The 27,500-nt window shown below is 35.1% G+C and overlaps 1 protein-coding gene across 2 annotated transcripts in view; it reads left to right on the plus strand.

Moving 5' to 3' along the window:
• Positions 1–27,500, plus strand: part of LOC115216703 (guanine nucleotide-binding protein subunit alpha-13) — a 139,808-nt gene that overhangs the window by 14,984 nt on the left and 97,324 nt on the right. Inside the window, exon 2 of one of the 2 annotated variants that reach the window (XM_029786234.2) lies at positions 26,898–26,924. The exons of the other annotated variant lie outside the window; for it this stretch is intronic. Coding sequence (XP_029642094.1) covers positions 26,898–26,924 — 27 coding nt within the window. The remainder of the gene's footprint in view (positions 1–26,897; positions 26,925–27,500) is intronic. 2 annotated transcript variants of the gene reach the window in all.

Below are 27,500 nucleotides of genomic sequence, written 5' to 3' on the forward strand. Positions count from 1 at the left end.
GAAAGGGTTAATGGATTTAGTAAAATAACTTTGTCAATATTAAGATAATGTTTGAAACAAATTAGCTTCAAATTTTAATGTAAGGTTTTAACTTCAGATCACAGAACACAAGTGTGTTGCTATCAAAAGGATTGAATTAATAGTCAAATGCAGAGGATTGTGTTAGTTATTTTTATTATAATAAAGATATGTTTATATAATTGTGACATGTGTATCATACAAAAAGTTGTAAGGGGTCACATGTGGGTCGTGATTGTTTTAGAGTTTGAAACCAACTTTCATCAGCGTCATTTTGATTTGTTTGTTTTAGTTGATCTTCTGGACAAAGTTTTTAGAAAGTTATTAATTTTTGCTGTAAGTAAAATTTAATTTATGCACTGCAAGTCTGTGTTCACAATCTCATATATATATATGTGTGTAATATATATATATTTATTGTATTCCTGGTTTTTATGCACTAAGCCACTTGGTGTTAAATTGATGGTACTATTAAATTAGTATCCAATTTTCTCACCCTTATTAGTTGATTATATATATATATATTATATATATATATATATATATATTTGTGAGTATGTGTGTGTTGTTCACCATTTGGTGGTTGTTTCAGTGTTGTTCATTTAGCACATTGTTCTTAGTAGTTTGACTACAATTAGCAAATAGTTTTTTAGGTGTTGTCTGTATTCTATTCAAAAGTTTATCTCTTATAAAAAAAAAAAATTTTTTTTTAAATTCTCAAAACACTGCATGGTAGAAATGGATACCAAAGTATTAGTCTTTCTCTGTAATTCTGGGTATTACATCCTCGGTTTTTTTGATATTTTATTGAAAAAGATAAATAAAAGAATGATACTATTCTCTATATGCAAAACATGTTATAATTTACTGTTGGTTGTTTCATAAATTTTCCCAGTCACATTTTCTTCGTTTGCTGTTATCCTAATTACATATATTTGTATTTTGTTAATTTGAAATAGTTTAATATACTTTCCTGGTAATATCTACCAGAAATCTATGAAGACTATAGCTTTTTCATTTTCTTTTTATCTGAGTCCACTCATGCATTAGGACAGGGAACCATGTGGTTCCAAACAGTGAAATATTGCATCACCAAATAAGGCACTTTACTTACTAAAGTCCTCAAATGAGATCTCAAAATCATTGTGAGGGGCAGTAGCTAAGTGACTCAGACACTGAACTCAAGGCAGCCTGCTCTGGCAATGGTCTAGTGTTGAAAAACCACAGGGTAACGCCATTTGTAGGAAAGGTTAGAAAGGTAAAGGCATCCAGCCGTAGAAACCCAAACCAAATTAGACTAGAACCAGGGGCAGCTCTCCAGTTTTCCAGCACTGGTCAAACCATCCAATTTATACCTGCATAGAAAACGGATGTTAAAGGAGGAGGATGATGTTGAATGAGAAAATAATTCCTTAGACCTGTTGAGGCAAGTGAAATCAGAATCGAAATCGCTCAAAAATCAATGGAAATTGTAGTTGTGATACCAGTGCCGGTGGCACGTAAAAGAGCCATCTTGACGTGGCCTTTGCCAGTTCCGCCCTGACTGGCCTCTGTGCCAGTGGCACGTAAAAAGCACCAACCGATCGTGCCCGTTGCCAGCCTCGCCTGGCACGTAAAAAGCACCCACTACACTCACAGAGTGGTTGGCGTTAGGAAGAGCATCCAGCTGTAGAAACACTGCGAGATCGGACTGGGCCTGGTGCAGCCTCCTGGCTTCCCAGACCCCAGTCGAACCGTCCAACCCATGCTAGCATGGAAAACGGACGCTAAACGATGATGATGATGATGAAGTAGGTAAGAGTTGGCAAAAGAAATCTGCCTCTGCCTCAATAAATTTCTCTCTGATGCATGCTCACGTGGAATAGTAGATGTTAAAACAATTAGGGTAATTATAATGTTGATGTAAACTGCATTAGTTACAATGTTCGCATTCACTCTACCGTTTGTTCCTGAGATTGTTGTTTCAATATTAATGTCTTTTTTTTTTTTTTACAAACTTTTGATGAGAATAAAGCTAATTTTCTGTAGGTGGGGTTTAATGTCTAGTGTAGTGTCAGATTCCTGAAAGCAGTCAGTAAACTGAAGCACCTAGGTAATGTGATAAATCTTATGTTGTCAATGTATCTCCCATTCACTTGATTCTACAGAAACCAAAGATAAGCGTTAACCCTCGCAATCATTGTACCCCAGCAGAACATAAAGATTTCATGTGTTTAACAATGCACACATATGCACCTGCATTTCGTTTGGAACTTTATAGTAACATCGTAATGTGCGTGTATAAAAAAAAAATTAATTACAAACTCTTGAAAATATAAGAGTTCTTTGCAAAATATCAAACTGATGAAGAATCATGAACAAATCAACTGCCTCCTTCTCTTTCACTCTGTCTGTCTATCTGTCTCTCTCTCTCCCTCTCATGCACTCTCTCTCCCTCCCTCTCTCTCCCTCTCTTGCACTCTCTCTCCCTCTCATAACTCTCTCTTTCTCTATCTCTCTCTCTCTCTCTTTCTCTCTTTCTCTCCTCTTTCACAGTTAAGTAGGCAACTATTCCATCTTTATTTAAAATGCCCGAATTTACAACAAAAATACCCTATCTATGCTAGCATCGAGAAATAGATATGAAATAGAAAAATATGTATGTGCACACTTTTGTATACTGCTATTGTAGTATCTATCCTACACTTATAATTTGATACCCAGACAAGTCAATATCTAAACCATATGTCAGCTAACCAGATAATTCAGTACCTTAACTCTTGTACTCACCCATAGCATTTATTCACAGGTATAGTAATATGGAACAGGTAATTCTTCTAGTATGCTCCATTACCATCAGGATCTTCTCCTAATTAACTCTTAACTTCCTGTACAACACAGGAGTATATCAGTCAGCCAGTACTGAATTGCATATCACAAGAATCATACAAAGCTTGTTTACATGTATCTTGAATGAAAGAAATAGAGAACTCTCTAACATCTGGGAGAAGCTCTCGTCCCTTTTATTAGTCACTAGCACTATGACCCTGCAATGCCAGGTCATAGTGCTTGTGCATGCATATACAGCTACGTGCGTGCGCACATACACGCGAGTACTGTCCAAATCTCCGACCAATCACATACAGCTAGCTGGCATTCAATTGTAGTATCAAGTTTCGCGCATTTTGATTGGGTTTTGGATAGAAAATTCACAAAAAAGTCACTTCTATTGATTTTTTTTATGACTTTGTGGGGTCACGGGAAATGTAAAGATGTGCACGACCACCCTTGGATGGATTTGAATGACCATAGAAAGTGCGAGCCCTCTAAGTGAAAAATTGTGGATTTGTATAAAGGACACACACACAGACATTTTGCCGTTTATATGTAGAGAGATTTCTGTTTTGTATTGGAATCATTACTGGACTGGGCTTTCACTTAGAAAATTTACAGCAGGATGTAAAGAGTGAGCAACCTAGATAATTTCAAATAATTTTGATTTTTACCTAGGTCTAGATACTGACTTGAATATATTCATTTGCCCTCCACAATCAGGCTAATTAATTAATTGGGGTGGGAGTAATGTTTTCTGAAGTACATGATTTTTTTCCCATTCTGTTACTGTAACTTCAACCAAGTTGGAACCAATTCCATCTGTTTATGCTATTTGTCAGTTAATTTTGATTTTAAGTTACCAGTGCTTATGGCATTTAGTATATTACATGTCAGGTACATTTACTGGAGTTCATTCTGTGGCAAGCATCAAAAATAGTAACCACCACCGACAACAACAACCACCACCACCACCACAATGATTTCCCTCCGTGCAGATGTTCCAAGAAGTTTGTAAAGGTCATAGGTTTAACACTTCTTGTGATTAACTTGAAAAAAAAAAATAAATAAATTGATTCATCATCATCATCATCATCGTTTAACATCCGCTTTCCATGCTAGTATGGGTTGGACGATTTTGACTGAGGGCTGTACCAGGCTCCAGTCTTGATCTGGCAGAGTTTCTACAGCTGGATGCCCTTCCTAACGCCAACCACTCCGAGAGTGTAGTGGGTGCTTTTTACGTGCCACCAGCACGGGGGCCAGTCAGGTGGTACTGGCAACGACCTCGCTTAAATCTTTTAACACATGCCACCAGCACAGGTGCCAATAAGGCGACGCTGGTAACAATCACGCTCGAATGGTGCCCATTTACATGCCACCAGCACGGAAGCCAGTTAGCCGCTCTGGCAACGATCACGCTCGGATGGTGCTCCTGTGTTGTACAGGAAGTTAAAAGTTAATTAGGAGAATATCCTGATGGTAATTGAGTATAGTAGAAGAAATACCTGTTCCATATTACTATAGTAATAGTTCCATATTACTATAGTAGGGTGATTATAATTTGAAATTTTACAAGTACTTAATACTTATTGTTGATATAAGCACTGCACTGGGTCAGAAATTTTAGGTGTTAGCAATTAGACAGATTCCAGTTCTTGACGGCTTTGTTTCTATAACTGACACTCGAAGGAGAAATGGCAAAAGCAACTCCAACAAGATTTTTGAACTCAAAATCCAAAAAGTTGTGACTAAAAAATGGCAAGGAACCAATATTAATTAAAGCAATGCAGTAATAGACAATGTTCCGTCTAATTGTTTTAATTTATTTTTTTGCTGTTGGTATGTGGAGAAATTTAGATTGTGTGAAAATTTCATCTTTTCAAAGAATGTGCATGACCATATGAATAACCTTTATTCTTTTACTTGTTAGTCATTTGACTGTGGCCATGCTGGAGCACCACCTTTTAGTCGAACAAATCGACCCCAGGACTTAATTTTTTGTAAGCCTAGTACTTATTCTATTGGTCCCTTTTGCTGAACTGCTAAGTTACAGGAACAATAGCACACCACCATCATCAAGTGATGATGGGGGGGGGGACAAACACAGACACACAAATACATACATATATATAATAAATACATATATATATATATATATATATGACAAGCTTCTTTCAATCTATTCAAAAGGTCTTAGTTGTCCCAAGGCTACAGTAGAAGACACTTGCCAAGGTGCCACGCAGTGGGACTGAACCTGGAACCATGTGGTTTAAGAAGCAAGCTTCTTACCTCTTCTGCACCTTTGCTCAGATTTCTTCAATTAAAAAATCTGGTTTTGTCTTGAAGACCTTCAGGTGCACATTTATCCATTCCTTGTTGTAAAATCTGCTGATGCACTGTAACATTGGACAAAATGGTTTGCAGTATTTAGCTCAGGATCTTTATGCACCGAGTTCAAATCCCATCGAGGTCAACTCTGCTTTCCACCTTTCTGGAGGTCAGTAAAATAAAGTACCAATTGAGGTCTTGTAATTTATGTTTGAAATCAGTGTTAATTATATCCAAGTTTAAGTGTTTACCTGAATTCAGTGAGAAAGCATTGTTTTGGTCCACTTATGCTCATGGTTGATACAGGACTAAGGTTCTATGATTTGTAATAAATTACAGAATATCTTTTGACAGTCCTGGATATTCATGTAATTTATATAATAATAATTCAAGACATTTATGAAGAAACCTCGTTGTGTGTGTGTAATGCATGCAAGAGTGGTGTGTGTGTGTGCTGTTTTGCCTTAAAACCAATATGATGATGATGATGATGATGATGTGTTGATGTGTGTTTGGAATTCAGTCCCGTTGTGCAAGATATTGGGCAAAAGTACCTTCTAAGTGAATTTGGTAGATGGAAACTGGAAGAAGCTCATTGTGTGTGTGTGTGCATGTGCTGCCTTGTCTTAAACCCAATATGATGATGATGTGTCTGTGTGTGACTATGTATTTACACATGTGCATTTGTGTGAATATATGCAAGCATACATATGTACCTACATACACACACACATATATACTGTATTTCCTTAAATACAGTTCAATCTCAGATATAATAATGTAACCTCCAATATTTTTATACCTAAAAATTAGTCATGGTATTTTTATCTTTGCTCTTGACTAATGGTAATCCCCAAATATAGTTCCAGGGTTTTGTTATAAATTTCTTCCATTCATCACAAGTGTGTTTCCGTTCAAACTTATGGATGCTCATATATACCTTTCTACATGTGTGTATGTATGTGTGTGAAAAGTGTGGCAGAAAACATCCCATATTTTACATGGCTCTTGGTGTGGTGCCAGTGCAGTTTGGCCAGTGATAACAGTGCTAATATTTTACCTTTTTCCCCACCACTTACCATCATAGTTTTAACTGGTGTACACCACATCTTAGCTTTTGAAGTTTCCATCAACCTCTAAAATGTGGAGGTTTTTTTTTTTTGCTGTGCCTTCTAAATACACACATATATATATGTAATATTATTATTTTTATTGTATTTTGTATTTATATTTGTGTAACATTGTCTGTTTTTCCATCCTTGTTTTTGTATACATTTGATGCTTTCTTCCAAGGAATCTAATGCTCTCAGCTTAGTTTTTCCTTGGGGCTGGCCAGATTGGAGCAATCTCAAGATTAATCAGTCGAAATTGCGAGGTTCTTGGCTGAGGATAGAAAACTTCGAATGACCCGTCCTTTTTTTTTTTTTTGTATCGTCTATCTGGCTGTTTTGTTGGCCCTTTTTGTATCACCTAGTTGTCCAGATGTTTTGCGTTCTTGTCCCATTTTGTATTTTATATATATATATATATATATATGTACATATATATTATATATATATATATACATATATATATATATATATATGTATATATATATATATATATATATGTACATATATATATATATGTACATATATATATATGTACATATATATATATATATATTATATGTACATATATATATATATATAGATATATATATATATATGTACATATATAGATATATATATATATATATAGATCTACATATAATATATATATATATGTACATATATAATATATATATATATAATATGTACATATATATATATATATATATATATATTATATGTACATATATAGATATATATATATATATATATATATATATGTACATATATATATAATATATATATATGTACATATATATATATATATATATATGTACATATATATTATATATATATATATATATGTACATATTATATATATATATATGTACATATATATATATATATGTACATATATATATATATATGTACATAATATATATATATATATGTACATATATAATATATATGTACATATATATATATATATATATATATTATATGTACATTATATATATATATATATATATATATATATATATATATATATATGTACATATATATATAGATATATATGTACATATATATATATATATGTACATATATATATATATATATATATATAATATGTACATATATAGATATATATATATATAATATATATATATATGTACATATATATATATATAATATATATATATATATATGTACATATATTATATATATATATATATATGTACATATATATATATATATCTATATATATGTACATATATAATATATATATATATATATATATATGTACATATATATATATATATATATATAATATATATATATATATATATACACACACATGAGCTTAAGCATTTATGTATACAAGCTAATCAACATGCACTCTAATACACTCGAGATTCTGGACTAAGAAAATATAACCCCCCCCCCTCCATTGGCAACTTCCACATATATACAGAATAACAATTGAATCTATGGAGGCAAAAAGGAGGTTGCAAGCTTCTGAGTGCTGCGTTAATTATATTACTCTGGTAACATCTTCTAAACAACAGTGATAAGAAATGAGTACATCACAAAGTTTAGAAGCATTATTATTATCATTTTGAACATTCCAAAGTAAAGTGATGCTGCCTGTTGTCATTTGACATCTTCCCTTCAATGCTCACTGCAGTTTGTTTCTGGTGCCAATATCAACATTTGATAAAATAATTATATCACAGCCTAATATGTCGAAAGGGCTTCTGCTTGTAGATATCACATCGCAGGACATTCAGTCAGTTGAGGAAATATGCTATTTTAGTTTGGTACACTGTTATTAATTTCTCCTACGATTTCAAAGTTCTTATATTCGATATCCTGTAGAGATTTGTTTACAGTTTTCCATCTTTGGATGTTTAATTCCTATGGCCAAAGGGAGACTGATTTCAGATTACAAACCCAGTTTGTAACTCACTCTCTATCTGAAACTCTGCCTCTCTAACACCTTCAGTCTATAGCTGTACCTCTCTATCTCTCTCAGCTTATAGTTCTGCCTCTCTGTCACTTTTTGTTTTGCTTTGACTCTCTACCATGCTCAGCTTTGCTTTTCCAGCTCTATCTCTCTTTCTCTTTTACTTGTTTCAGTCATTTGACTGCGGCCATGCTGGAACACCGCCTTTAGTCGAGCAAATCGACCCCAGGACTTATTTTTTTGTAAGCCCAGTACTTATTCTATCGGTCTCTTTTGCCGAACCGCTAAGTGACGGGGACGTAAACACACCAGCATCGGTTGTCAAGCAATGCTAGGGGACAAACACAGACACATATATATATATACACATATATACGACAGGCTTCTTTCAGTTTCCGTCTACCAAATCCACTCACAAGGCATTGGTCGGCCCAGGGCTATAGTAGAAGATACTTGCCCAGGGTGCCACACAGTGAGACTGAACCCGCAACCATGTGGTTGGTTAGCAAGCTACTTACCACACAGCCACTCCTGCGCCTATCTCTCTTTCTCTCATACATTCTTTCTCTCCCTCCTTCGATTGTTTTGATTTTAACTCTATCCTTAATAGATTATAATAAAATACACTGATTATATATATTTTTAATTAATTTTTGAAAGTAACTAAGAATTCTGGAGGAATTTAATATGGTAACCAATTCTATTATGTTCTACATTCAAATTCTATCAGTTTTGTCTTTCATCTTTTCAGTGTCGATATAAGGAACCAGTTGAGTACTGGCACCTATGTAATCAACTTACCGCCTCCCCCTAAAATTGATGACTTTATGCCAAAATATAAAACCATTATTATTTGTCTTCATCAACATTTCAACATCCATATTCCTATGCTTGCATAGGAATATGGATGTTGAAACTTCCTACCACACAGCCATGTCTGTGCCTATTATTATTATCATTCATATATATATATATATATATATATTAATAAATCTTAGGGTAGCAAAAAAACTTTGAAAAATTCTTTGCTACCAGTGGTCTAGTGAGAAGAAAAAGCTAGTCAATATTCTTTTCTTTCTTTTATTCTTTTACTTGTTTCAGTCATTTGACTGTGGCCATGCTGGAGCACCGCCTTTAGTCGAGCAAATCGACCCCGGGACTTATTCTTTGTAAGCCTAGTACTTATTCTATCGGTCTCTTTTGCCGAACCGCTAAGTAACGGGGACATAAACACACCAGCATCGGTTGTCAAGCAGTGCTAGGGGGACAAACACAGACACACACACATATATATATATATACATATATACGACGGGCTTCTTTCAGTTTCCATCTACCAAATCCACTCACAAGGCTTTGGTCGGCCCGAGGCTATAGTAGAAGACATTTGCCCAAGATGCCACGCAGTGGGATTGAACCCGGATCCATGTGGTTGGTAAGCAAACTACTTACCACACAGCCACTCCTGATTATATATTATTCATATAAAAATATTATTCATATAAAAATACAGTGTACATTTAAACATTTAAGAGATGGCCATAACAGGACATCTGACTCGCTAGAAAGAGTAGTTAAACTACAAACCACTAATAGTTGTAATTTTGAAAGGGAATGAAAAGTAAAAACATTTACTCTATTGTTTTGATTTTTCATTCCCTTTCAAAATTACAACTATTAGTGGTTTGTAGTTTAACTACTCTTTCTAGCGAGTCAGATGTCCTGTTATGGCCATCTCTTATGTGTTTAGATGTACACTGTATTTTTATATACACACACACATGCATACACACACACACACCACACACACACACAACACACACACACACACATATATATTATTATTATTACAAATTTGGGATATCACCAATAGAACCACAGCTTCAATTTCAGGACAACCTTATTTTCTGGAGTTTTCATCTACAAAGTCCACTTCTAAAACTTTGCAGTCAGGAACTATGGTATAAAACATTACCCAAGATGCTGTGCAGTGGGTCTGAATCCAAAACCATATAATTAGAAAGCCAACTTCTTAAACCACAAAGCAATGCTTGTACCATTTAATGATTCAACATCAGCGGAGATAGGTTGAGTTGTATAGGTGCATATTTACTTATATGACTATATGCAGAAGCTGAAGGGAGGTATGATCTGTATAAGAGTGAGCGTTACTTTTGTGGGGTAACAGTAAGTAAGTTGTTGATGTATTGGAAGAATAATGGAACAAACAAAACTGAACTTTGGTGTACACCATATTTTTATTGGTACAGATCACAGAGATCTCCATTCAACACTTATCATGAAGTCTCCATTGATCCTAAAGTGGATGGCATAAATGTGCAGGTAGTTTAGCTTGGAGGTTCACATTCTATGTTAAGCAATGCTGTTGTTGATCATTTTGATATCAACCCACAAGAGACAGCCTTTGGTTCTTGATAACAAGCTTCCTGAGACTGTCGCTAGTTCTCTGATATGAACTTCCTATTTTAAAGTGATCAAAATTGAAACTTCACATCAAAACTTCATATTAATTTGTATTCCAAATTCCAGCTTATTTTACTTAATTCATCATTATTTTCAAAAAATTAATTGGAACAAAGATATGTATTTCAACAGAAGTGTAGTAACTGAAAGTACAACATTGATTTCACCAAATTTCTCAAGAGTAGGTAATTAGATCACAAACAGACATGGCATTTGGAGAAAGCCATAGCTGTTGGTATTGGTGGTCATTAAAGGAGAGAGAAAGATCTAAAGTGTTGAAGATGGTTGTTAGTTTAACAATCAATACACCTTTCATGTCATCAAGTTAACAGGTGAAAAAAATTTATACAAAAATCCCCATATGTTGTCAGCTAAGTAGTGAGAAAATGTTAAACATGATGTCAGCAAGCAAAACATCGCATGGCATGCTCCGTTAACAGACAATAAAATACAATAGCACTGAACAAACATTTACATGTGTCAGCTAACAAGAGACAAAATTCTACACTTACTATTAACTTTCCACTCATTTTGTATTCTAATTATATGTATTGCATATGTTTACATATCCAAAGTAAAATATAAAAATGAAATTTATAGGCATGATAAAATAACTGATTAACAGTTCCTTTATCTAAATATACATAAATCAATTTTTTTCCTTAATATTCTGTTTATGGCTACAAACAGTTTAACTGTCATCGCTTGGGAAGGAAGGTAATTTGCATTATTTCAAAATGAGGCCAGTTTTGTTTGTTCTGTTGAATGTGTGTGCTTTCCTTTGGGTCTTATGCTGTTATCCTCGTCTTTTGTACAGTGTCCAAGGAGTGACAGTATGCGTAAAGTAGGTCATTCATGTTTAGCTTAGTTGACTAACTTGTAATTTCATGACCAACAGGAAGTTGCTGAGGAATAAAGGAAAAAATAATGGTTGAAATATATTAGAAAGTTGATCTTTATTGGTGGGTGGACAAGACTAGTTGTGTCCATGACACTTGAGAGCTGCTTCGCTGTCGATGACCCACCCACCTGATTAACTCTTTGGGTTGGTTATCATATTCCTCATGAAATACACAGTGTGTATCTTTTGATAATTTTCTTTTTCTTGAAATTTTTTTTTTTTTAAGTTTGGCAAGGCTGTGTATGGTTAAGAAATTCACTTTATGAGCATATGCGGTTTTGGTTCGGCTCCACCGTGCAGCACTTTGACCAAGTGTCTTTCACTAAGCCTTAGTTTGGTTAACAGAAACTGTAGAAGCTTGTTGTGTGTGTGTGTTTATGTATATCTTTGAGCTTGACCAAACTTTTCAAGGGAGTACACCAGTTTGGCTGCAGTCCAACAACTGAAACATGTAAAACATAAAAAGGACAAAAATATATATAAAAACAAAACTGCAACATAATAAAAAAAAAATATAAAAATAACTTATAAATAATCATTTAAATTTTGAAGTGTTTTCATAAACACTCTGCACACTGTTCATGTTATTCTGAAGACCTTGAAAAAACACGAGTGCAATACAAAAACTTAAACAAATATAAGATTTTCTTGTTTAGTATTTGCAGTAAAAAAATCCGAAATCAGTCCTGAAAATTTATTTCTAGTGCCCCCCCCCCCCCGCTCTTTTTTTTTTGTTAACCTTGATTTTTGATTCAATTTTGTTTGCATTCCCGTTAAATACTATCAGGTTTGGAGATGGTTTGCTTGTTTATTTTTTTTTTATGTTTTTACTTCTAGTGTTTAATGTGTTATGTCAACATTAATTTTCTTTTCTTACTTTTTTTTTTTTATTTTTCCTTAATTTTTCATGAGAAAAATAACCAGGTTTTTAAATTTTAACTAGAGCTGGTTTTACGTTTCAATTCTTTGTCAAGCATCTACATATTTACACAGCTGAGATTTGATAAGGATGTTCCCAATTAAATCAATAAGTTATATACACTTAGGAAGTTCATTTGGAGGACATTTCTCGTGGAAACATTTTCTGAAAGGAATCCGTGACGTGTTTTAAATTGATATCATTCCACGAACCTTTAGAACACTCTTCAAATATTTCATTTGAACTCTTGATTTTTCAATGACCTTATCACAAAATATTTTCAAATATCTCCACTTTAACCTTTTGAATACCATCCCGTCTGAGATTCTCCTTGGTTCTATGATACAAATTTCCACTGTTAAAGTGATTCAAATTAATAAACCTTTCATTCAGAATTTCATGTTAATCTATGTTCCAATCATCGACTTAATAATAGCAAAGGATTAAATTTGTTATCGAGCACCTTTATTTTATTTCCTTTAGTCTTCATGGTTTCCACACACAGACAAAACAGTTGGTTTCAAGTATGAATAACCATTTTTACGATAGATATTCTCATAATTCATGTACTTATTATGTTTGTATAAGCTCTCTAACACATACTGAATTAGATCAAAATAAATATAAAATTATCAGTTTTTCCCATTTGGCATACCTTAAATCCTCGAGTATAATCTGCACTTTTTTCCCAAAATTTAAAGGTCAAAATCCCTAGTGCATACTAAAACTAATCGATGTCCGAGTCTCTATTTGCTGTCCGGCAATGTTTATTCAGGTACATTTTGTGATGTTGGGCGCGAAAATACCTGAAGCTAAGCCTGAAAGCAATGAAGTCATGAAAGAATCATCCATAACTTGCAGTAAACAACATTTAAAATAAAAGTATTCAGAACACAGAATAACATGTAAAAAAAAATAATTTGCAAACATATTTACATTCCCATATAACAGTTAAGAACATCACCATTATTGTATTACGCATGCGCGGAAGTGTTTGTTCAACTAGGTCCTGCTGGCTTAATTATGCACGACTCAAGTTAGAGAAGGGGTGCGTATTATACACAAGGTTTAGGTTTTTCAGATGTACAGCCCCCTAAAAGTCCCCTGCGTACTATACTCGAAGATTTACGGTATATCTTAAGTAATACATGGTTTCTGTACCTGTCAATCCTTGTTGGTTTCTAGTTAAGCATAAACATCAATTGTATGGATTAGATGTTAGAATTGGTATCACAGAGACAGGGGACAGAGATTTTTTAAAATTCAATTTTGTATTTATTTCTTGCATTCAAATGTTCTTGAGCAAAACTTAAAACTGTATATTCCCCAGTTTTAACAAAAATACTTACCGCACCCTTGCCAGAAGATTATAAATTTTGTTTTTCGCTACAGTCCCAATGCAAACAGGTGATTTGGCTCATTTAGTTAATGCTGAAATAATTTTTTTTTTTCTTTTAAATAAATGTTAAGAGATAAGTCGTAATTTTTAGCTTTCAAAGTGAAAGCAAGAACTGGAAGAATTTTAACTCCACCTTTGCAATCTATTTTTATGGTTTTTATATTTCTTTTTTTAAATACATCCCAAAGTATGTTAGTGTTTCTGAGAATGAAAAAGGACTATACACATACATGTACACACGCACACACATATATACACGCGCATGTATATTTACATACATACACACACACATATATGCATACACATATTCATATACATACACACTCACATGTAAATACACACACACACACACATAGGCACACATGTATGTGTATATATGGATATATACTGTGAGGTATTTTAGTCACATATATATATTTACTTTTATACTTTCACTCTTTTATCAGTTTCAGTTACTGGACCGCTGCCATGCTGGGACACCATGTTCAAATGTTTAGTTGATCATATCAGTCCCATCCCAGTTTATATTTCAGTTCAGTTTGATATTTATTTTATCAATCTCTATTTATCAAAATATAAAGGGCACACAGCATAAACAACCTCAGTTTTCACATGCAATGCAAACACAATCACAAACATGAATACATACATACACACATATATATATATATATATATATATACACACATATGTATGTATGTATGTGTGTGAGACCTGCTTTTGCAGTTTCTCTTTCTCCTATTCTGCTCATAACATGAAACACAAAGTTGACTTTGAGATTTGAACTCAGACAGAGTTCAGAAAAATGGAAACAAATACTGTGTAGCATTTTGTCCAATGCCCTAATGACCATACCAATTCGCCACCTCTGTGTGTGTGTGGGGGGGGGGTAGATTGTGTTCCTTTATTACCTGAAATGAGAACTGCAGTTGAAACGGCTAACTAAAATACTTGAAGAGTGTCCCCTTCAATCATGAATGACCATGGGATTGCATCTAGAAAGTTCCCTTCCAAAGCACAAGTCCCAACAAGGTCGTTTATGGAAGACCAGCAGTCGCCCATGCATACCAGTCCCCCCCCCCCCGTGACACTGATGTTATCCAGGGAAAGGCAAAGGCCAATACAACATGGCATCAGTGACATCGCAACTCATTTCTACAGCTGAGGAAATTGGAGCAGTGTAAAATAAAGTGTCTTGCTCAAGTCTAATACCAAATCATACAAACAGTGATCATTCACTTCTCATATTCTGCAAAAACATTTCTGGTCATGGGGACTATATTACCATGCTTGGAAAGGGTTAACGACAGGGCAGGCATTAGCTGTAGAAAATCTGCCGCAATAAAACTCCATCAGGCGGTGAAGTGGTAGAAACGTTAGCATGCTGAGCAAAATGCTTAGTGGTATTTCATCTGCCGTTACATTCTGAGTTCAAATTCCACCGAGGTCAACTTTGCCTTTCATCCTTTCGGGGTCGAGTAAGTACCAGTTACACACTGGGGTCGATATAATCGACTTCATCCGTTTCTCTGTCCTTGTTTGTCCTTTCTGTGTTTAGCCCCTTGTGGGTAGTAAAGAAATAGGTATTTCGTCTCTCTTTACGTTTTGAGTTTAAATTCTGCTGAGGCTGACTTTGCCTTTCATCCTTTCAGGGTCAATAAATTAAGTACCAGTTGCATACTGGGGTTGATCTAATCGACTGGCCCTCTCCCACCAAAATTTCAGGCCTTGTGCCTAGAGTAGAAAAGAATAAAACTCCACCTAATCCATGATGCAAGCATGGAAAAGTGGAAGTCAAATGATGTTCAGTTGGTTTTACTTTTTAACATTTCCTGGCTTGAGATCTTGTGCTTTTTGCTGGGTTATTTTAGCTTAAATGATATTTATCTTTCCGTTAGTCACTTCTTTTAATTGTAACTGTTTGAAAAGAGAAAAAAAAGTATGACGCTGTTTGTTAGCCGACTAGTTAGTAATTGGAATTTTCTAAATGCCTATGACCGTGGAGCATTTTTTAGTATTTGGCCACGTTCTGATACAACTTGATTTTCGCGAAGTGATGTAGACAGCATTTCCAACTGTTTTAGTGTTCTACTTCATATGTTGATTTGATCTAGACTGTTTACATATACAGGCATGCACAAACATACTCACTTATATCCATATGTGTATGTGTAAACACACAGATACAACATGTAAACACTAATTTTATGTTCTGTTCACCTAATTTCAGACTATGGCAATTGTTTCCTATTTAGATTTGGTTGAATCTAAGCCTGCATTGGTTTTATTTATATAACATTAAACAAACTTAATGGCTTATGTTAAAGTGTCAATAGCTACTCAAAAAACCCATATACCTCTATATTCATGTTTGTTACATTTCTTTAAAGTATCATATACCATAAGATGTTAAGTTTCTGCATTTGCCTCTGACATATTCCCTAACACAATTCCATTACAATGACCAGGCCATAGTTGTAGAATAAACCTTTTTATGAACAGTTCTCTAAAGAAATTAAATAAAACTGAATATAAGGCGCAGGAGTGGCTGTGTGGTAAGTAGCTTGCTAACCAACCACATGGTTGCGGGTTCAGTCCCACTGCGTGGCATCTTGGGCAAGTGTCTTCTGCTATAGCCTCGGGCCGACCAATGCCTTGTGAGTGGATTTGGTAGACGGAAACTGAAAGAAGCCTGTCGTATATATGTATATATATATATGTGTGTGTTTGTGTGTCTGTGTTTGTCCCCCTAGCATTGCTTGACAACCGATGCTGGTGTGTTTACGTCCCCGTCACTTAGCGGTTCGGCAAAACAGACCGATAGAATAAGTACTGGGCTTAGAAAGAATAAGTGCCGGGGTCGATTTGATCGACTAAAGGCGGTGCTCCAGCATGGCCGCAGTCAAATGACTGAAACAAGTAAAAGAGAAAATAAAAGAGAATAACAGTATATGAGCATTTTTTGCCCTTTTGAGACCAATCTACCTCAGGCTGTCCTTAGTTCTTCTTTACGAATCCTCTCTTTTACAATGATTCAATTAAAACTTTCTTTACAGTTTCATGTTAATTTGCTGATGTTTGGAACATAATTAAGCTGGAATTTTTGTAGTAAGTTTTAACTCAGATCAGTTTAAAACCAAGAATTTGTGTAATAGAAACAAGGGTGGTCTCAGGTGGGTTGGTATCAAAAGAGTTAAGAAGAACTGGTGTGTTTGACCTATCCTCCCACTAGCATTTTTAAAGCTCCTTAAGCAACACTATTTTTCTGTCCACTACACACATCTCATTCAGATTTTCCTGTCAGTTGCCCAATTATTCTTAGTTGGCAGCCAGCATTTCAAGATGAATTTATGGCCCCAGTTAAGTGTAACAGATGCCAACTGCTCACCCACATGCCCACTCACCCATATTTAGGATATCCTTTAGCAACTGACCACAAATCTAGCAGACACTTTGGTGTTTTGCATAACACTATTCCTATCAATAACAGCACCTGAGAGTTTGAGAGATCTGTCAGAGAATAAACTAATTGAAGCATACAAGGTGAGGTTAATAGTCCAATTAATCTTTACTACTAGTGTTTCATATCCTACTAAGTAAATGACATATTTAAAGTAGCTCGTCTAACTACTTAATTGGGTCCAATATTGCTTCTGAGCAATGTAGAGGATTCATACCTAATTACTAAGGTCACTCCCTCTCTCTCTCTCACACACACACACTCACACACACACACAGTGTGAAGAGATTTCATTAAAAAGGTCTTCTAAACTAGGTCATCTTTCGAAGGCTGTTCTTTCTTTGAAAACTGTTGCCATGCTGCTACTGAAATAAATAAATAACAAATATATGAAACTGATAAGGTAGTTAACATCTATAAAAATCCCTAATCTGTTTACATTGCCACAGGATTTATAGTGTCTTTCTCTTAATATTATCTATTGTAAAGACTTGAGCATAAATACATATCATATTGAGATTTTTCTATCTTGGTAACTATAAATATCAACTGTCAAGTAATCTAGTTCTCCTGACATTAGTTGATAAATTTCAAATACATGTCTCATGTTTTATTTGATCAAATATCTTTCAGATAGACTCATGTGACCTTGTCACTTTACAGTCATAAGAGAAAAATGAAACGAGAAATACGGAGAAATACGGTGACTATAGTACAGTGGAGGCCCTTCAGTGTAATTTTGGATAATGTTATCAAACAGTTACCATCAAAATTAGTAGTTCCCAAATTTAACCAGGATACTCTTTACTCTTTTACTTGTTTCAGTCATTTGACTGTGGCCATGCTGGAGCACCGCATTTAGTCGAGCAACTCGACCCCGGGGCTTATTCTCTGTAAGCCCAGTACTTATTCTATCGGTCTCTTTTGCCGAACCGCTAAGTGACGACGACGTAAACACACCAGCATCGGTTGTCAAGCAATGCTAGGGGGACAAACACAGACACACAAACACACACACACATACATATATATATATAGACATATATACGACAGGCTTCTTTCAGTTTCCGTCTACCAAATCCACTCATAAGGCATTGGTCGGCCCGGGGCTATAGCAGAAGACACTTGCCCAAGATGCCATGCAGTGGGACTGAACCCAGAACCATGTGGTTGGTTAGCAAGCTACTTACCACACAGCCACTCCTGCGCCCTGTTGTTATTTTCTCTACTTATAGGTGGCGAGCTGGCAGACACGTTAGCGCGCCGGGCGAAATGTTTAGCGGTATTTCGTCTGTCGTTACGTTCTGAGTTCAAATTCCGCCGAGGTTGACTTTGCCTTTCATCCTTTCGGGGTCGATAAATAAAGTACCAGTTTTGCACTGGGGGTCAATGTAATCGACTTAATCCCTTTGTTTGTCCCTTCTATGTTTAGCCCCTTGTGGGCAATAAAGAAATAAGTATGTGTATGTATTCCGAGGTCGACTTTGCCTTTCATCCTTTTGGGGTCGATAAATAAAGTACCAGTTTTGCACTAGGGGTCGATGTAATCGACTTAATCCCTTTGTCTGTTCTTGTTTGTCCCCTCTATGTTTAGCCCCTTGTGGGCAATAAAGAAATATATATTCTCTGCTTAATGTTATCAACCAGTTAACCTTTTCAATCCCACCTGCCTGGAATCGCATATGGTTCTACAATATGAGCTCCTAGAGATCACCCTTGGTCCATTATACAAACTGTTTGAGACATCCCTGAGTCTGTGATCCAAACTAACTATTAAGGTGATCCAAATTAAAATGTTCCATCACAATTTCATGTTAATTTATGCCCCGAACACTAGTTTTATACTGAAAAAGCTATATTCTAAATTTTCCATTATTTACAAAATTAATTGACTTAACCCTTTTGTTACCAAATTTTTGCTCAAATCCACTGCTTTTGTTTCATTTAGTTTTGAAAATATTGGATAATGTAGTAAAATTTCTGCATTGTCATTAATAATCAGGCATTTGGAATATAAATTAAAATGAAATTTCAAATTTAATTTGGATCACTTTAAAATCAGAAAGTTGGGCGTAACTTCAGTGTAGGTACCGGAAGTACCGGATACATTTCAAGAAAGTGTTTTTTTATATATATATATATATTGAGGGTTTGTGTTATCTTCAGAAATGTAAACAAAGCCACTTCCAGTACTTATGGTACCTATACCAAAGGATTGCTGAAATTTGTCTCATAAACCAAGGGTGGTCTCAGACAAGTCAGTTTGAAAAGGGTTAAAGGCAGCATATTTCAACAGAAATAGGGTAACAAAAGCATTAATGGTTCCCTCTCCAAGTAATCACAATAAGCAGCTTTCACTATTGAAATATTTAAAATGTGCCTTAAAAAAATAAATAAATTGTGATCATAAAGTTACTGAAATACCTCATTAAAGTATTAAGACAAGTTAGTTACCAAGAGAATACCTTCATAAGGTCCCAAAATCTACCCACTCCCTTCTTACCCCTTTTATAATTAAACCTACACAATGAAAGGTTGACACAGGTTATTGTTCAACTCTTATCATAGTATGAATACAAGTTGATCAGCAAACCTACTACACTCACCCCTTTTTTCATGTCTTCATAATTAAATCAACAAAGTGTAGAAGTGTTGAAATAGGTTATTATTTAATCCTCGTTAAAGTATTAATTAACACTAGTTGATTAGTAAGGGGATACCTTCATTAGTACTGGAAAACTGCAACACACTCTGCTTTCATGTTTTGTTGATTAAATCAACACAGTGGAAGATTGCTAATAGGTTTTGTTTAACCTTTAGTCCTCACTGAGCTGATTTATTATCAAAGGTATATTCCTGGAGGCCAGCCTCGTCTGGCACCTGTGTCGGTGGCACATAAAAAACACCATCCGAGCGTGGCCGTTCGCCAGCCTCGTTTGGCACCTGTGTCGGTGGCACATAAAAAACACCATCCGAGTGTGGCCGTTCGCCAGCCTTGTCTGGCACCTGTGTCAGAGGCACATAAAAAGCACCCACTACACTCACGGAGTGGTTGGCGTTAGGAAGGGCATCCAGCTATAGAAACACTGCCAGATCTGACTGGCCTGGTGCAGCCTTCGGGCTTCCCAGACCCCAGTTGAACCATCCAACCCATGCTAGCATGGAAAGCGGACGTTAAATGATGATGATGATGATTCCTGGACTTGTACATAGTTACCTGCTAGATTTAAACTAGGAACCTTAAAGACAATATTTTGTCTACCAGGCCACACTGATGTATCTACAACAGCTCAACCCTTTTGTTTCCAAATTTCTATTGAAACACTGTCATTGTTTCATTTATTTTCAATAAATAAGTTTCCGCAAAGCTTAACTTTTTCACCCTTTTACTACCAAATTCCTTTTGAAACATACCTTGTTTCAGATTATTTTGAAAATAAGGAAGAATTTACTAAAATAAATTTGTCATTATTAACCCTTTCATTACTGTATTTCTGTTGAGATGCTCAATATGTTTCTTTCAATTACTTTAAATATAAGAAAGAATTTAGTAAAATAACTTAGTAATCATTCAGCTAGTGTTAGGAACATAAATTGTGACTAAGGTTTGGTGGAAGATTTTAATTCAAAACTTATGTAAACAAGACATTTGTACTACAGAACCAGAGCCAGTTTCAGCTGGGTTGGTAATGAAAGGGTTAAGATGGTGTTTGGAACATAAATCAGCTTAAAATTTTGAAGGACGGTTTTAATGTAGATCATTTTAAAACATGAAGTTTGTATCATAGAACTAATGGGCAGTCTCAGGCAGGTTGGTCACAAACAAATGGGTTCATATGATTGCCATTACTGTAAAGTTAATCTAAATAACCCAAAATTTCAGCAGTAATTGTTACTTTCCAGTCTAACAACTTGGCTAAATGCATACCCAATTTATTATTGCGCATACTTACCTATAAAGGTAAAGAAGACACACCTGAAAGAAAACTAAATACGGACAAACAACGTGTGCATACACTGATGCACACACACACATTTACACATTCTGCCACACATTTATTTCTCTCTCACTCACTCACACACACACACACACACACAACACACACACACACACTTCAAAAGGTATTTTTTCAACCTGATTACACATGTAACACTCAAATATTTGTTTAACAAGCTAGTGTTTATTAACCTCATTTTTTTTTTTCATTTTTTTCTTATCTTATCTTTTAATAGTTGTTTTGGCCATTTGCCTACAGCCACGGTGGGGCAATGCCATCTCTATTTTTCCTTTTTTATTTTCCTACTTTTTGTTATTTTGTTTGTTTTTCATAATCACCACTTGGTTTGATTAACTTATTATTTACCTGCAGGAAAACCAAATTTAATATTAAAACATCAAAGTTTATTTATTTCAGTATTAACTTAGTATTTCAACTTACTATTGAACTTTGCAGTTTTAAATTTTCCCTGGATGTATCTTTTAACTTTCAGATCCATTTTACTAATCTTGAGTATTCTTCCAGTTTCATCTTTATCAACTGAAGTTATTGACATGATTTAATTAATATTATACATTTATCTAATTACTTTCGAATCTTCCTTTTCTTGGCTATCATTTATCTTCTAAATCTATTCTGTAGCGCTTCACCAAGAGCACAAGAGTTATAACTTTACACTTTAAACTATTTTTGTTACCATAATGATGTTGCAATACATTGCATTTATTTTAATTAATTTTGAGAATAATGAAAAATTTAGTAACATAATTTTGATATTATTAAGTTGATATTTAAAAGGAGTGGCTGTGTGGTAAGTAGCTTGCTTTCCAACCACATGGTTCCAGGCTCAGTCCCACTGCCTAGCACCTTGGGCAAGTGTCTACTACTATAGCCTCGGGCCGACCAAAGTAAGTGTGTGTTGAAATGTGTGGCAGACTGTGTAAATGTGTGTGTGTGTGCATCAGTGTGTGTACACGTTTGCCTGTATTTAGTTGTCTTTCAAGTGTGTCTTCTTTACCTTTATTGGATTTTGGTAGACGGAAACTGAAAGAAGCCCGTCGTATATATATATATATATATATATATATATATATATATATATATATATATATATTTATATATATATATATACATATGTGTGTGTGTTTGTGTCTGTTTGTCGCCCCCACCATCGCTTGACAACTGATGTTGGTGTGTTTACGTTCCTGTAACTTAGCTGTTTGGCAAAAGTGATCGATAGAATAAGTACCAGGTTTACAAAGAATAAGCCCTGGGATTGATTTGCTCGACTAAAGGTGGTGCTCCAGCATGGCTGCAGTCAAATGACTGAAACATGAAAAGGAACATGAAATTTTACCTTAAAATAGGAAGCATTTATCATAGAACCAGAGATGGTCTCAGGTGGGTTTATCTTTTACTTTTATCAGTCATTGAACCATGGCCATGCTGGGGCACCACCATGAAGGGTTTTAGTTGAACAAATCAAGCCCAGTTCTTTTTATTTTTAAAGTTAGGTACTCTTTTGCTGAACCATTAAGTTAAAGGTACATAAACAAACCAATACAGTGGAACTTCCACACAGTTTCTATTTACCAAATTCATTCACAATGCAATTGGTCAGCCCAGGCTATAATAGAAGGCACTTGACCAAAGTGCGACTCAGTGGGATTGAACCCAAAACCACATCATTGCATAGCAAGCTTCTTAACCACACAGCCATGCCTGTGTCTATAAAAGGGCCAAACTTTGAAATAATGTTGTTATTTAATGCTTGGATATATAATTGCCTGGGTGCATAGGTGTGTTGTATGTGAATGTAGGCATGTGTCTGAATCAGGAATTGAAACATGTAGGATTTTAAATTGGTGCTTTATTCAAATTATTGAAGTCTAATCAATAACAACAACAACATGATAATAATCTGCATAAATAACATTTTGTTTAAAATATTTTCTTAACCATTGCACTCTCTCTCTCTCTTTCTCTCTCTCTCTCTCTCTTTCTCTTCTCTCTCTCTCTTTCTTTCTCTCTCTCTCCCTCTCTCTCAGTGATATACTTACTACTCTTTAAATTCTTTTTCAAGGTCTGTCATTCCTGTTGGTTGTTATGATTATATTTTTGTAAGAAATATTCTCCCATTATTTATGGCATCAAAACATTTATAAATAAATCATGCAAATATATGTAAATATATTTCTTTCAATGATTAAGCGATTATGTATTTGATATACAATAGCTATTGTATATTTGTATACACACACACACACCCCAACAGGTACAACACCAACTTTCTGGACACTAATGGTTCAGACCCTCTTATAATCCACACTAACTTATGAGCAGGTACTTCAGTGGAGGTGCAATGGCCCAGTGGTTAGGGCAGCGGACTCGCGGTCGGAGGATTGCAGTTTCGATTCCCAGACTGGGCGTTGTGTGTGTTTATTGAGCGAAAACACCTAAAGCTCCACGAGGCTCTGGCAGGGGGGGGGGCGACCCCTGATGTACTCTTTCACCCCAACTTTCTCTCACTCTTTCTTCCTGTTTCTTGTCCCCGACTTCCTACGCAACCGCTGAGCCTGGATGCACATTCATCCATCCATCGATGCTCTCGGTGTTGGGGGTTGACCTGCTTTCTCTTCAGCGGGTCTCACGAATAGCAAAGGACCACGTTTCAAACTTCTCCCACTACATGGGACAAAGACCACTTCGCTCAACAAACAAGCAGGTACTTCAAATCCCTGTGATTGGCAGACTTGTCTACTGGTACCTTGCATAGTACAGTATTAATAAACTTGTATCATATATACTGGAAGCACATGGTTTAGTGGTTAGGGTATTGGACTCATGATCGTAAAATTGTGGTTTCAATTCTTGGACCAGGCTATGTGCTGTGTTCTTGAGAAAAAACACTTCATTTCATGTTGCTCCAGTTCATTCAGCTGGTAAAAATGAGCTAAGCCTAGAGAGGAGTGGGCTCTGCCAGGTTTTCTCGCCCAAGATATGCTGCATGGCCACAGCGCCCCAATGATCCCCAAGGGGTTAAGGGATTTGACAATTGTCAAAAATCATTTATACTAAATGAAATACAGGTACCTGTATTTCGTTTATTGGCTTAAGTCAGATTAATATTTGTTTAATTCAAAGTGTGACCAATCCAGGAAAGCAATGTTGTACCTGTACTTGTGTGTGTGTGTATATATATATATATGAAGGACTAGCAATTATTTATGGCATCAAAGAATTTATAAATGAATCCTGCAAACATATATAAATATAATTAAGCAGAATGATAGTCTATGGATTTTCTTCTTTCTTCTCTATGATTTTCATGTATGAAATGTTTGGATATCTACCTATTTATAAAGGACTACTACGAGCTAACAACCAGCTTTCTGCTTATTTATATGTATTTACATTTGTAAAACTTATTTATAAATGCTTTGATGCCATAAACAACGTCTGTCCATCATTCATTTTTTACCTGTATAGCACAGCCTATGCATTTTTTACGGCCAACACTTATTGACCTGAATTATGTTTTCCATGATTTAACACTGGATTTTAAGTATCCCATCTAGTCTGAGCACTAATCCGTTTGTATCTTATTTCTTTTGACATATTCTTACACAATCGCACACCAAACACATGACCTGCCAGCAGTGCTTTTCTTCCTATATCATTATCATTTTAACGTCTACTTTTCTGTTTGCATGGGTCTGACAAAATCTGTTGATGCAGATTTTTGTTGGTCGTATGCTCCTCCTGTTGCCAAGTCTCCTCTGTTTCCAAACAAGATAATATTTCCCCCGAATCTTTGAAAATAGCATGTTTTCATGGAAATCTGTCCCTGAACTGCAACCATTTATAATGACAATGTTTGTTTGCAATTAGTGCATGGTGTCAAAGGCAGTGAGACAGATACAAAGACATGCATTCACACTCATGCACCTATACAACAAGATTCTTTCAGTTTCCATCTACCAAATTCATTCACAACCTTTTGCACAGTCTAAAGCTATAGCAGAAAACCCCTTGCTAAGGTACCATGCAGTAGGCCTGAACCTGAAACCATATGGTTGCAAAACACTCTCCTTAACCACACATCTATACTTGTGCTTATTCTTTTACCTTTGATTTGCTTTTTGAAATACATAAATTTGTATCAAAACACTTGTCCTGTCATGGGTGACTAGCAGCCCTTAAGACTTTCTGAATGGCACACTTGAAAATAAATTATTTTCAAAATTTGTTTAGTAATGCAAAGGCAGTGAGCTGGCAGAATCATTAGCACACTGTGCAAAATGCTTAGTGGCATTTCATCCAGCTTTACATTATGAGTTCAAATTCTGCCAAGGTTGACTTTGCTGTTCATCCTTTTGGGGTCAATTAAATAAGCATCAGTTTAGCACTGGGGTCACTGTAATTGACTTAGCCCCATCCTCAAACCTGTTGGCCCTATACCAAAATTTGAAGCCAATATTTTTAAGTAATGTAAAGGCAATGAGCTGGCAGAATCATTAGCATGCCAGATAGATGCTTAGCGGCATTATGTCCATCTTTACTTTCTGAGTTCAAATTCACCAACATCAACTTCGCTTTGCAGCCTTTTGGGGTTGATAAAAGAAGTACCAGTTAAGCTCTGAGTAGTATGTAATTGACTCCCCCACCCTCCAAACTTGCTGGCCATGTGCCAAAATTTGAAATCAGTATTTTCAGTAATGCAGCCCACTTTATAATGAGCTCTGTCTCATGCAGCCCAATTCTCATTAAAGGTTCCCCATGCCTGCTCTAGACTAAGCAGTCTTAGATGAATTGCTTAATCCAGCATTTTTCACCTAAGTTGCTACTAGGAAGGTTTTAAGATTTTGAAATATTGTCAGATCGAGAGCATGAAACCAAAATTTGATTGGGAAATTGACTGAAATTCTAAATTAACTACTTGTCAGAATTTTAGAATCTTATTGTTATTTTGATGTCCACTTTTCCATGTTTGCATGGGTTGGATGATGTTAAGGCAGATTTTTCTATGGCCTGATGCCCTTCCTGCTGCCAACCCTCACTTGATTCCACTCATCACTTATTTTTTCATCATCAGACATGTTTTAGCAAAATATTGAAATACACACATATACATATACAATGGGCTTCTTTCAGTTTCCATTCACAAGGATTTGGTCGTCTCATGGTTCTAGTAGAAGGCACTTACTCTAAGTGCCAAACAGTGGGACTGAACCTGTAATTATGTGATTAGGAAGCAAACTTTTTGGCCACACAGCCACAATCATGCCTACAAATAAAATAAAAAATAAGAATTTGTGTTGTTTTAAGTCTGATTATAAAAGACTGCTGTAAAATTTTTGAAAGGAGTTATTCATAAGGGCACTGCTAATAGTGGCCTACGTTCTCATTTGTATATTGGTCACATTAATTTCTTCTGTACCAGCAAAGAGTTCTCTTTAGTTATCTGCGTCTTTGGTTACCAACTGTAAAAATATTTGCATGTAATATATTTATTCTTTCAGATAATTAATAAAAGAACTGAAGTGCCGGTATGTAATCCCAAACATGCTCTCTGTCTGATAAAAAAAAAAAAATTCCAGGGTCATTTGCTTTATATTTACAATTATTTTTTCAATGATATGACTCCTGGGCATGCATTCATAAAAAGTAAAGTTTTTTTGTTCAATTGCGCGGCCTCTTCACTAAGACTTCACTCCCAAAGCTTTGAACCAGATACTTTTTCCCCACTATACTCTCACTAAAAACTTAATTTCTTTTTCAAGCACTGCTTTTGCTTTCAACTAAAATCTACATATTAATTTTTCTAATAACCAACACAATTGTTCATTGATATTCAACACAGATACTTTATATCGTTCTTTCTCAGGTAATATTTATAATAGTTTTATAAATTTTTTTGTATAATGCATATCATATTTAGAAATTTAATATCTCCAATTTTATATTGTTTCATGTTAAAGAAAAGAAACTTTTATCTTCGTGCAGAAGTAACTATTTCCAGATTTTGAAATTCTAACAAATAATATAGGCTTTAATAAAATTCTCCTGTTAACTTTGTTCCTTTAACCCATTCATTACCATATTTCCATTGAAATCATCGCCTT

Source organism: Octopus sinensis, linkage group LG10 (assembly GCF_006345805.1).
Source record: "Octopus sinensis linkage group LG10, ASM634580v1, whole genome shotgun sequence".
NCBI classification, from domain to species: Eukaryota; Metazoa; Mollusca; class Cephalopoda; order Octopoda; family Octopodidae; genus Octopus; species Octopus sinensis.